This window comes from Danio aesculapii, chromosome 3 (assembly GCF_903798145.1).
Source record: "Danio aesculapii chromosome 3, fDanAes4.1, whole genome shotgun sequence".
NCBI lineage: Eukaryota > Metazoa > Chordata > Actinopteri > Cypriniformes > Danionidae > Danio > Danio aesculapii.
The window spans coordinates 49,991,786-50,004,599 of NC_079437.1; the positions used below are offsets into that span (position 1 = coordinate 49,991,786).

General features: G+C 36.2%; 1 protein-coding gene across 3 annotated transcripts in view; it reads left to right on the top strand.

Annotated features, from left to right (window-relative positions):
* Positions 1-5,888, top strand: part of prkacaa (protein kinase, cAMP-dependent, catalytic, alpha, genome duplicate a) — a 37,197-nt gene extending 31,309 nt beyond the window's left edge. For all 3 annotated transcript variants that reach the window (XM_056454183.1, XM_056454182.1, XM_056454181.1), the window contains one exon: positions 1,285-5,888. In XM_056454183.1, coding sequence (XP_056310158.1) covers positions 1,285-1,410 — 126 coding nt within the window. In that variant the 3' untranslated portion in view covers positions 1,411-5,888. The remainder of the gene's footprint in view (positions 1-1,284) is intronic.
* Positions 5,889-12,814: the final 6,926 nt, after the last annotated feature.

Sequence of the window (12,814 nt, forward strand, 5' to 3'; positions counted from 1 at the left end):
CCAGTATACTCTAAATAATTTTGTACATAAAAATACATCCATATATAATATAACATGTTTTTATTTAAATTTATAAATAAAAGATGTATGTTTTATAGCAAAATTACAGAAAAATATTAATATACATGTTAATACTTGCTATAGAAATAAAGAAAATAAACAATTCTTCTTTTTTTTTTCACCAAATCTTGCATTTTTTTTAAAGCTAGTGCGAACAAACTTTTGTGGTAAAAAAACAAAAAAACATAAATTTTTCGTTGTTGATTTATTTTTTTATTTTTTTACTTTTACAAAAATGACATTGTTTTGCTAGGTAAGATCTTTATTCTTTAGTTCTCAAAGTCTGAACTCAAAGTTCAAAAATCTGAATTTTCATCAATGTCAAAGGTCTGGAAAAATCAAACTTGATTTAAAAAAAACTAAACAAAAATGCACATACATAAATCAACCATTACTGAAATACCTTTTCCATTTAAAAATGCATTAATAAGAAGTGCAAAAGTGGCAAAGTGACAATTTAAATGCCATCATTTTTTATGAACAAAACTAGGTCAAAAGTAGAGAAATGTGACTATCTGTATCTCTCAGGTTAAATCTGTATGGGGCTGTTCACATATTTAAATTGTCACTTGTCATCCAAAACTATGTTAAAAACGTGACGCGTGCTTCTTCCTTTTACTGATTTAAAGCATTTCTAAACTCGTGACCCTCTGCTATTTGCCTTTGCTATGGACACCATCAGCTGTTCCTCACGCATGGCGCGGTCTGTTTTCTAAATAGTTCAGCTTTTGTGTGTCGTTATTACTTCGGGTTAGGGATACGAGTAGAGTATTATGCTGGTGTTTAATTGCATTGCTTTATTGCATTCCTGCATCGGGCTCTCACATACTTTCTGCTACATCATACTGTAGCAGTGGTGGGCATTTCTTTCTGCCACGCTGAATGCAATCGACCAATCACAATAGAGAGGGTCATCGGTCCAATCAGCGCAGATTAGCTTCGCGCTAAGGAGGGGTTTGGGAACAAATGAATCGCTGAACAGTTCATTTGGGAGTCGTTGGGATAATTAGGTAAAAATAAATGCATCTCATACAAGATGACGAAAGTGTTTTTTTGACCTTGCACGCATATCAGCCTGTTGTTGGAGACCCCCAAAACCAAAATATGCAAATGCAATATTTTAATGCAAAATAGGGGCTCTTTAAAATCAACCTGATATCAGAATTGTAGGACAATGGCCATCTTATGATCTTCAAAATAAATGTAATATTTTTGCATTTTCAGGTGGAAGCCCCGTTCATCCCTAAGTGCAAAGGCCCCGGGGACACCAGCAACTTCGACGACTACGACGAGGAAGAAATCCGGGTCTCTATCACGGAGAAATGTGGAAAGGAGTTTGCTGAATTCTAGAAGCAGCAGCAGCAGCGGTGGAGGAGAGGCATGGGGAGAGATTAGACGTGGGGCAACTGAGAGAAGAAGACAACGATGAGGTTTTCCAAGTTGGGATGATGGACTGGACTGAGCCTGTATTCGGTAACAACAACGCAGAGCCCTCACACACAGACAGAGGGAGAAGAAGAGTCCTGAGAGAGAGAGAGACGCCAGCAGTGTTGCCTTTTCAGATCCTTCGTCACTTGTTACTTGTCCATTTTCATGTTTTCCCTCTTGTTTGGTAGCCAGGGTCCATTGGGCAGAGATTCAGTCACCTCTCTGTGACTGGCTGGCATGGGGATATTTGTGACTACTTTTTTGTTTGTTTGTTTTTTTTCTCTCTCCAGAGATATAGAGGTTACTTTCTGGTACTGAATTTTGGCTTCTCCAGAGAAAATTACCCCATATTACTACAATTTTTTTTGTTTGTTTTTTTTAATTAGCAAAGGTGTCCTTGCTCTGTAGTTCTCCACCCTGTCACATATTCTTTTCTTTATTTTAATTTGCAATGCACCTATTGGCAGTCAATACCAAATCAAACAAACTTAAACTTGTTCAAGAGTTTTGTTCTTCGAAAGATCACCCATTTCCGATTTGGATTTCAAGCATCACACTACCATTTATGATCATGGATTAAAGGGATAGTTCACACAACAATGAAATCTGCCATTTCTGTCTTCCATTGAACACAAAAGACCACATTTTGAAGACTTCTGTTTGCTGGCGCTCATTGACTTCCATAAAAGTTTACTACTCCTACTATGGAAGCATTGTGATGGGTATTTCTTGAAAATATCTTCTTTTGTGTTCAACAGAAGAAAGGTTTCAAACTACATGAGGAAGATTTTTATTTTTGTGTGTGTTTTCCCTTTAATTTGGCGCAGTTTCCTGCAATGCTGTCAGATCAGGCAGAATTAGCCGCTTAATATAGAAGTACTTGATTTGGATTGATCAGCTTTGTGTATTTCAAGTCCTAAAAATCTAGTCATAGTGATGGATGTGGTTTGTCTTCAAAAAGCGGCCACGGATGAGACCATACCTTACTTTATATTGCAGATTTGTAGCATGTACAAGCATTCTTGATGCTTCAAATCCATTATTTCATCCGTTTGTTTAGTTTCGTTTGATTCAAAGGAACATATTTACAGAAATCGGTGAACACAAAATGGAAGGTGTAGTTCAAGCACAAAGGTTTGTAATGCAGATGTGATCGTTTTTAAAAATGATGCTTTTAAGGAAAACTAAATCTGTTAAAGGAAGGCACTGTTTCTGTGGTTACACTGGGTTCCTGATTGATTATGATGTTGTTTTATTATGTATAGTTTTCTGCTATGTCACCTGCCAGTGACTAATTCACCGAAAAAGGAATAACCCTCTTCTAAACAGCCTAGTCAAGTTGTTTAAAAGTTTGGCAGGTTATCAATGCATTTAACCTCTCTGAGGCTTCACTATTCAATCTTTATTTCTGCTTCAAACAAGCTTGCAGTTCATATAGATTGAGAAATTGCACTTAATTTAGTTCATCTTCAGCAGAACAGGAAGATTTTAAGCAGAAGCTTTATTCCTTGGCGATTGATCAAATCAATGGCAATTGGCATTTTTGTAGTCAAACAAATATACAGCATAAACAAAATGGATACCTGTGGTTCCAGGACAATAGTGCTCTTTGGAAAACCGAAGCGATCAGTCTGTGCAGGAAACTGAATCTTATTTAAAACATTCTAAACCCAAACCGTTTGCTGAAGCTGTGGCGCATGAGTTTCCTGCTGCATTATTCTCGTGTGAGCTGACACTGTTTGTTTACAGCACTTAACGGTTGTAGTAATGTTGTAAATAATGTTCAGTTTCAGCCTCAGGCTGATTGTTTTGCTTTATAAGACTGTAATGTATCATGAGCCATATTGATTCATTTTGTTTTGCCTATATGTTTTTTTGACTTTTAAAGTGTTTATAATATCTCACTTAAGGGGTAGTTCACACAACAAGAAAAATAATCATTTATGTAATTCATGTAAATGTGCTTTTAAACCTATTTGAGTTTCTTCTGTTGAACACAAAAGAAGATATTTTGAAGAATGCTGGTTGATGGTGCCCGCAGACTTCCAATGTAAGGAAAAATTCCAATAGATTTCAGCTACTAGCAACATTTCAAAGTATCCTCTTTTGTTTTCACCAGAAGAAAGTCATACAGGTTGTAAAACATGTTAATTATGGCAGAATTTTCAATTTTGGGTAAACTATGGTTGAAATTGCATTTTTTATTTTTTATTTTTTTTTTGTATCTTATTAAAGGGATAGTTTACCCAAAATTTAAAATTCTGCCATCATTACTCTTACTTTTAAAACCTGTTTTGCTTTCTTCTGATAAAAACAAAAAAAGATGCTTTGAATGTTGCTAGTAGCTGGCACCCATTGACTTCTAGTGTATAGTTTTCCTTTACATTGGAAGACTATGGGCACGATCATTCTTCAAAATATCTTCTTGTTTTATCAGAAGAAAGTCATACAGGTTTTAAAACAGAATAAATGATGACAGAATTTTTACTTTTTGGTGAACTATCCTTTAATAAGATACCAAAACCTGCCATTTCAGCCAACATTCTTTTCTAATGTTCTATCTAGAGTAAATGAACAGCATTTTTGTTGTTGATTCGTTCTTTAAGATACCAACCCCCCTTGTTCATTTGGCTTATTGATATGAGTTTCTATCTTTCTATCTTGCTCTTTGTAGGACGCAAGACAATCTGAACACACGTCCCCATGATTGTTTAGTTTCCAGATGTGTGCAATATTGCATAGTGTGTTGCAAAGGTTTTATTTTGTTGTCGCTTCAGAGAATATATTAGATGTTAAAGGCAAAGTGTGATTCGTCCACCACTAGGGGCGCTAAAGAAAAATTGTTGTGATGGTGTAACTAAACAGAAAGAATCCTATATTTTATCCCGACAGCTTTTTTTTTTTTTCTCTCCCCCTTTTTCTTCTAATGAAACGGAATGGACGAAAATTTGGAATTTACGAAAATTCTAGCTGTGCGATTGATCGAAATCCTGCTATTCTACGATTTTTGGTTTAGTTTTTTTGTTATGATGACTAGTGTAACTTAATTTTGCTGAATGTTTGCAACAAACGATTGGTGCCAGGTTAAAAATGGGTTTCGAGCGATACATTGTATGCATTTTAGTATCGGAATTATCTAACGGACATCGAATAGAAAGGGGTAGTTCACCCAAAAATGTAAATTCTGCTATCATTTACTGACTCGTTAAAAAACTAATTGAGTTTCTTCTGTTGAACACAGAAGCATATATTACACTGCTTTTGAAGAAGCAACCAGCATTCTTCAAAATATATTCTTTTTTCAGTTCAACAGAAGTAAGGAGAGTGAATTCAATTTCTGGTAAGGTAATTTTCATATTTGGGCGAACTATCCCTTGAAGGTGATATAGTATTTGTTCATTTACATTTACATCGACAAGTCACCGCAACCTGCCAGGATCACAGCCATAAATGTTTTTGATCATTTTAGGTGCTGAAGTACCTTTTTAGAAATGGGGTGCTGTTTCGTTGTCGTCCTCGCTTCTCCTCGACTATTGCTGGCAGATTCGCTCTCCTCGTTTGTAGGAGAAATGGCTCCATCGTATGGCTTCGAAAAACAATCAGTGTTCAAAGATTGCTTCTGTTGCGTTTTAGATTACCCAGCAGGCTCTCGAAGAAGCAACTTGAGACTATCCTCAACTGGTGCATATAATGAGTTCTAATGTACAGGTTTTCGTCTGAGCTTTCCCCTCATCTTCGAGCTTGATCGTGATTTATTTGAAGGGTTTGTTTTAAACGGCAGCGTTTTAAATGGGTGGCTGGAGATGATGGCTCAAACGCACCTTTCATTACACACTTTTATTTTCTTTTTGTCGGTCAGAGCATGGAAAATACGTGACATTCTTGGCGATATTCATCCCTCTGTCTGCCTAGCTTTCAGATACATGGGTGTCACTCCAGTTTCACACTCATCTGCTCATTTACACTGACTGTCGATCATCTTTTTGCGTGTGTGCGTGTGTGTGTGCGTGCGCATCAGTCCATGATACAGTTTGCCTTTGTACACATCCAGTTTCCTACACTCTTCTATTTGCTTTAAAAAAAAGATCATGAAGAAAACATTTGATTTACTTTTTGCATATTTTCTAAGTGTATTTTCAATAACAGGAGTCTCTTTCCTCCCGACATGGGTATGGTGATGGTGTAGTCTATTGTACCTTTTTTCGGGAAACAATACTGTATATTCTCTGCCTTTAACAGTCTTAATTATTTTACCTTCTGGAGAAGTTGACGGAGACCCGTAGGACACATCGAGTATGTTTAAAAACGACAAAAAAGAATAAAATAAAAAAAAATTCACAGAATAATATTTTGCAACATGTATCATTCCAATAAAGTTTTAATTGTTAAAATTACAGAAACTAATGTGCTGCTGGATTCATTTACAGACAAAAACGAAAGGCTTTAATGTGACGTTTTGATCCAATATTTTAATGTGCGTGTTTTTTTTTCATTATTTAAGACAGTTTAAACTAGTTTATAGGGGTAGCCTAAAATGAAATGCTCAATTAACTGAACATTTTTACTCTATTACGATTAATAAACGATCATTTTATCTATTTATTTTATTTTTTGTCCTCATAGTTCACTGACAGGTTTTGTACTGTAAATATGCTCAAATTACAAGTGAGAGATTTTTGAATGAAGGGTGCATTACTTGATTTTAAAATTATTGAAGCAAACCCAAACTATCGACTATCTATGATTATGTATTGAACATCAATGTTGAACAACTGAAATTAATGTGATTGGCTGCTGAATCAGCTGCGTATTGTGTGCGAGTGTTGCTGTTGATATTGTTATAATTGTAATATTTAATATAATATTGTGATATTCACGATTTGTGAAGTCATACAGCGCCGGATAACTCAAAACAGCAACCACTAGTCTCTCCTTTATCTTTAAAAGTCTTTTTGGTGGTTTTGACAACACAAACACTGCTGTCAGCTCAACGGAAACTCCGCCTCTGCTTTAATTTGATTGGAGGATAAAAGAGAAACTGATGTAACGTGCTTTTTCTACTCAGAGTTGACTTTTTCAACTGTGAGCGCATGGCACGCAATGGCAAAAACGCGAGGCGCAGTAGGCAGATAAAGGGCCGATCACACCAAACATGTGAAGCGCACCACACTGCCTTTTTTGCTGACAAGAAAAAAGATTTGTGAGTTATACAGCACCGGATAACTCAAAACCGCAACCACAAGTCTCTCCTCTATCTTCAATAGTCTCCGTAGTTGTCTTGACAACACAAACACTGCAGTCACCTCAACAGAAACCTCGCCTCTGCTTTCATTTGATTGGAGAATGAAAAAGATGCAAGTGATGTAACGCCCTATTTCCACTCAGAGTTGACTTTTTTTCAACTGCAAGTGCGGTTATGGGGCCGATCAAGCCGAACGCGCATTTACGTTCCAAAGACGCAAAGCGCAGCACACTGCCTTTTTTGCTGACAAGAAAAAAAGAAGCATTTTTTTTTTTCGCTAGGCAACCACTGAATCAGCTACATATATTGTGCAAGAGTGTTGCTGTTGATATTAATATTATTTTAATATTTAATAATATTGTGGAATTCAAGATTTGTGAAGTCATACAGCACCGGATAACTCAACACAGCAACCACAAGTCTCTCCTCCATCTTCAAAAGTCTCCGTAGTTGTCTAGACAACACAAACACTGCCATCACCTCAACGGACGTAACGTGTTTTTTACACTCAACGCTCATGGCTGTTACGCTCGATTCACACAGGGCTTCAGTGTCAGCCAATGAAATTAGCAATCGGTTACTGTCTGAGCTGGGGTATTTGCATACAGCGATCTGATTGGCTGATGCTTCCGTTGGTGCTTGAAAAGTTGAGAAAGTCCCACCTTCTGCAGCAAGCAACGCCACTGAAGCGGCGCCGAAGGATCTACAATGCAGTTCGACAACACCTGATGTGAATAGGAAGCGTTGAAGCTGAAGCTGACGCTAACGCTATATTATTTCGATAGTCTACAGAACTAACCATTGTTATACAATAACTTGCCTAATTACCCCTGCCTAGTTAACCTAATTAATCTAGTTAAACCTTCAAATGTCACTTTAAGCTGTATAGAAGTGTCTTGAAAAATATCTAGTAAAATATTATGTACTGTCATCATGGCATAGATAAAATAAATCCGTTATTAGAAATGAGTTATTAAAACTATGTTTAGAAATGTGTTGGGGGAAAAAAATCTTCTCTCCGTTAAACAGAAATTGGGGGAAAAAATAAACAGGGGGGCTAAAAATTCTGACTTCAACTGTATAAACAAAAACTCTAGAATACACAAGACATGTCACTCATATCTTTTTGAATGGGGAAAGCTGTAATTGTCAATATGGTGAATAAAGCTCTGCCTACTAGTACAGGAGTCGATCATCAATCGCTATAGACTGATGAAACTCTGGGGGAGGGTCTTGGACCAGACATGAGTTTCTGCAGATTTTTTGGGATTTAGACATAGTTGTTATTCAATTTTATTGGTGATTCCTAGTTCAATTCAATTCACCTTTATTTGTATAGCACTTTTACAGTGTAGATTGTGTCAAAGCAGCTTCACATAAAAGGTCATAGTAAATTGGAACAGTGTAGTTCAATTTTTAGTGTTTAAGTTCAGTTCAGCTCAGTTCAGTGTGGTTTAAAAATCACTACTGAGAGTCCAAACACTGAAAAGCAAATCCATCGATGCGCAGCTCTACAGATCCCGAACCATGCAAGCCACTGGCGACAGCGGAGAGTGAAAAAAACTTTACTAATTGGCGAAAGTGAAGAAAAAAACCTTGACAGAAACCAGACTCAGTTGGGCGCGACCATTTTAATTTCTCCGCTGGCCAAACGTCTTGTGCAGAGCTGCAGTCTCAGCGGCGGAGGCTGGAAGCTGACCTCAGCGAAGACTTGTCTGTCTCTGGAGCATCACAGGAATCAGTCTAATGTTCTCCACTTCTCCATGACCACCACAGTAGCTGCTCAGGATACGGCCTGGTCCAGGATATGGAAACCTTGGGATCATCTCGTCGTTGGTCTTGGGTCGAATCAGTGATTCTGCATAGTCTGAGGGCCTCGGGAAGAGTATCCCCAGGTAGAAATGGAGAATAAAGAGAATAATTAGCGTAGCTGCTGTTCATAGTGTATATAAACAAGGTGCAGAAACCTGTGTGGAAACCCGCTAAGTGGTGCACTGAGTGTATGCTTTACTAAACAGATAGGTCTTTAATCTAGTTTTGAATTCGGAGAGTGTGTCTGAGCCTCGGACGTTATCAGGAAGGCTATTCCAGAGTTTAGGAGCTATAAATGAGAAGGCTCGCCCTGAATTTTGGAATGTAGCGAGACAGAAGGTTGGTTAGATAAACAGGAGCTAGATTATTTAAAGCTTTATATGTAAGAAGCAATATTTTAAATTCAATACGAAACTTAACAGGCAGCCAGTGTAAGGAGGATAAAACTGGGGTGATGTGATCAAATTTTCTAGACCTGGAACGAACTCTGGAATTGAAATTTGTTAATAGAGGATGCTGGGCAGCCAGCAAACAGTGCATTACAGTAGTCCAGCCTAGAAGTCATAAAAGCATGGACTAGCTTTTCTGCATCTGAGATGGATAGCATACTTCGTAACTTTGCAATATTTCTCAGATGAAAGAAAGCAGTTTTTGTGACATGGGATATATGATTTTTAAAAGCTAAATTGCTGTCTAATATGACACCCAGATCTTTTATAGTAGAGCTAACACTAACTTTGTATCCCTGTAATTGTAGGTCGAGTTGTGAGATCTGCTGTGTACAGGATTTAGGCCCAATAAGTAATAATTCTGTTTTGTCTGAGTTTAAGAGAAGATAATTGTTGGTCATCCAGTCTTTAACATCTTTAATACACTCAGTTAGCTTGGACAGTTTAAACATCTCGACAGGTTTAGTTGAAATATATAATTAAGTATCATCTGCATAGCAGTGAAAGCTGATCCCATGTCTTCTAATAATGTCTCCCAGAGGTAGCATGTATATTGTAAACAGCAAAGGGCCTAAAACTGATCCTTGAGGCACCTTGTACTTTACTGGGCTGACTTGTGAAGGCTGTCCATTAATATTCACAAACTGGTAATAATATAAATATGAATATTCTAATATGAAATTCAGTCGTAAGTTTGGCAAGCAATTTTGGAGAATTGCTCGAGCATACTGCCCGAGAGGCTTTACAAAGATGGCCGCCGAGTAAAATGACTTGCCTTAAAAGGGACTTTGGTATAAATCAGACTCAGCCTTTAACAGAGCGGGGTCACGTGACGCCACATGCGGTCGGAAAAGTAATTGAAAAAAAAAATCGATTATAGGTTCTAAATGCGATTTTGATTACTTTTCTATTAATTGCCCAGCCCTACTAGTTTATTTGATAATTAAATCAATACTCAGTTCATGACTTACTGCAAGCTCACACTACAGTCATTGATTCTCATTATTCATTTTTATATTTTGCCATTAAAGAGCACTTATAATCAACTTTTTGAAGCTGTTTGGACATAATTAGTGACGTAGGAATGCGTTTTTTTCCGCCCACCAAATTGATTGACAGACACGTACACTGTAAAATAAATCCGTGAAACTTACGGTAAAAAAACGGCAGCTGTGGTTGCCAGTATTTCTCCGTTAAAAATACGGTACAAACTGTAAAAGTAATTTCTCATTTTTACAGTAAAATACCGTATTTCATTAATTTATAGAGGTAATATGTGTGCATTTTGAATTACCAACATCTACACACCTTTTGCTTGTAGTGAGAAAGTTACATAATGAACCATCCTATGGTAACACGCATAAAATTAAAGTCATAAAATAAACATAGTTTATCAACGTTAGATGTAACATAAATCTCTAATGTACATAACTGATGGAGAAACAACTAAGATCCATATTAATGTCAACAAAAACCATAAAAAGTAATGTGCCATGCAGGGAATTATGGGAAAGTCAATTTACGGTAATTCGCCGTATATATTAAGGAAACATACTGTTAACAAGGTTACGGATTTTTACTGTAGCATTTTTACAGTTTTTAACCATTACGGCCATTTTTTATTAAGTGTATTAAGATGTCTCCATAGTAACACGTATAATCGTATCCACAAAACAGGACTTGCGCAAAGCAACTGGGATTAAATGATCTGTTCAGCTCTCTGTGGTCATTTATATGCTGTGATCGAACTTTAAAACGACACTATGTGTGACTCATCATTGCAGAAAGGCTTGAATTAACGGCACAACAAATACATCAAATAACCATTGGGAAAGTTCTTACTGTTCTGATTCTTGTCTGTCACTGTGCTGATTATCTACGTGAGATGCAGCAGGTGAAGCTACACCCATCAGAGTGATCTCTGTGGCTTTGAGACGCATATGTGAGTGGTGGGTGGGGAGAACCAGCTCATTTGTATTGAAGGCACAGGCAACAAAAACAGCTACAATGGCCCATAACAGCTTAAATTTTCCAGATTCAGAAAGGTATAGTGAATAATCAGATTGATATTTTGAGATGAAACTTTACAGACACATTCTGGAAACACAAAAGACTTGTCTTAAATCTTGAAAAAGGGGTAAAATAGGTGCCCTTTAATGTTCTTTAAACCACTGTTTTACCCATTTGTCAACCAGATTTTTTAACCATGTGAAACAGAATAAATTATACCACATTTTATTTTTTTTTAAAAATGCAAAAAAATTAAATTGACAAATATGTTATGCTGAGTGGCAACCAGACTGCAGTTGCACCCGTTTGTTTTTTCCATGTTATTTGAAACCTTAAAATATGCACTTTCTTTCTATAAAATATTTTTTACATATAAATTGAATGTGATATTCTAGTCATTAGTCACATGACAATGACCTGACAGGACAGCCTGCAAAAAAAGATCCTGCACAGGCCGGGCATGATACATTAGGGTTGTGTGGAAATGCAATACCATATCATTAACCGGGTAGTATAAAATATCAATCAGATGACTTATTGATATGTGCAGGATTACAAAGCACAAAGCCGTAACCTGTGCCACAATGCGATATGCGTTTCACTTGATCTCCCATTTATAGTGTGATTTGTGAATTTTGAACACCGGAATTCTCACATATTGGTGTCAGAGGCCCCACGAAGAACATCCATACCCTCAAAAAAATTACATTTGCTGTTTGCTCAAACTACTTGTTTAAAATCAGCTGAAACTACAGTTTTTTGTGGCAACTTAATTTTTTTATGTTCAGTCCACTTAAATTAAACTTAATTCCTTCATGTTGTCCCAACACAAATCAATTGTTTGGAACCAAACCATTCCATTTGACAAAAAGGTTCCTGTAGAAAAAGGTTCTTTTAATTTTTAGTCATTTTTATTCACATTTAGAAACAAATGGTTCTTTAAAGAATTTGCTAAAGGAACCCAAAATATTAATTTTGAAACCTTTTTTTTTTAAGTGTGCTTTTTATTCAATCACTATAATAATTGAATTGCTTGACAAACAATTTATGCAAACCCAGTCTTGGGTTATTATTTTAATTAAATTTAAATTACATTTTTAACCCTATGTTGGGTTTGTCCATATTTGACCCAAAGTTGGGTTAAAACCACCCAGCATTTTTTAAAAGACAAATTATTATATTTATATTTCTTGTCTGATTAAAGGAAGCACAATGAGTTTGAAATGGTTATTGTGCACTGCCTTATTTTACAAACTATTTTTAAAATGGTAGCTATTGAGTTAAGTTCGGCAACATATTGAGGTGCTCACTGCAATCTAAGTTTGATTCCTGGCTGGAGGTCCTTGCTGAGCCTTCCCTCCCACACTTTCCTGTGTACTCTTCACTGTCCTGTCTAATAAAAGGCCAGAAACCCCCAAAAAAATAGTAGCTATTTAAATTAAATACAGTAGTCAGCACTTTTAGCCTCGCTGAATTATTAGCCCTCCCCTCTATTATTAGCCGCTTTTAATCTATACATATATATATATAGATAATATTAAAATGGCTAATAATTTTGACCTTAAAATTTATTTATTTTTTTTTTTATTAAAAACCGCTTTTATTTTAGCCGAAATAAAACGAATAAGACTTTTTCCAGAATAAAAAATTATCAGATATACTGTGAAAATTTCATTGCTCTTTTAAACATCATTTGGGAAATATTCATATATAAAAAGAAAAAAAAATCAAAGGCAACTTATTAATTCAGACTTAACTGTACTTATACTTTATACAAATACAGTGTGCACAGTATGTTCTCTGTCAAATACTG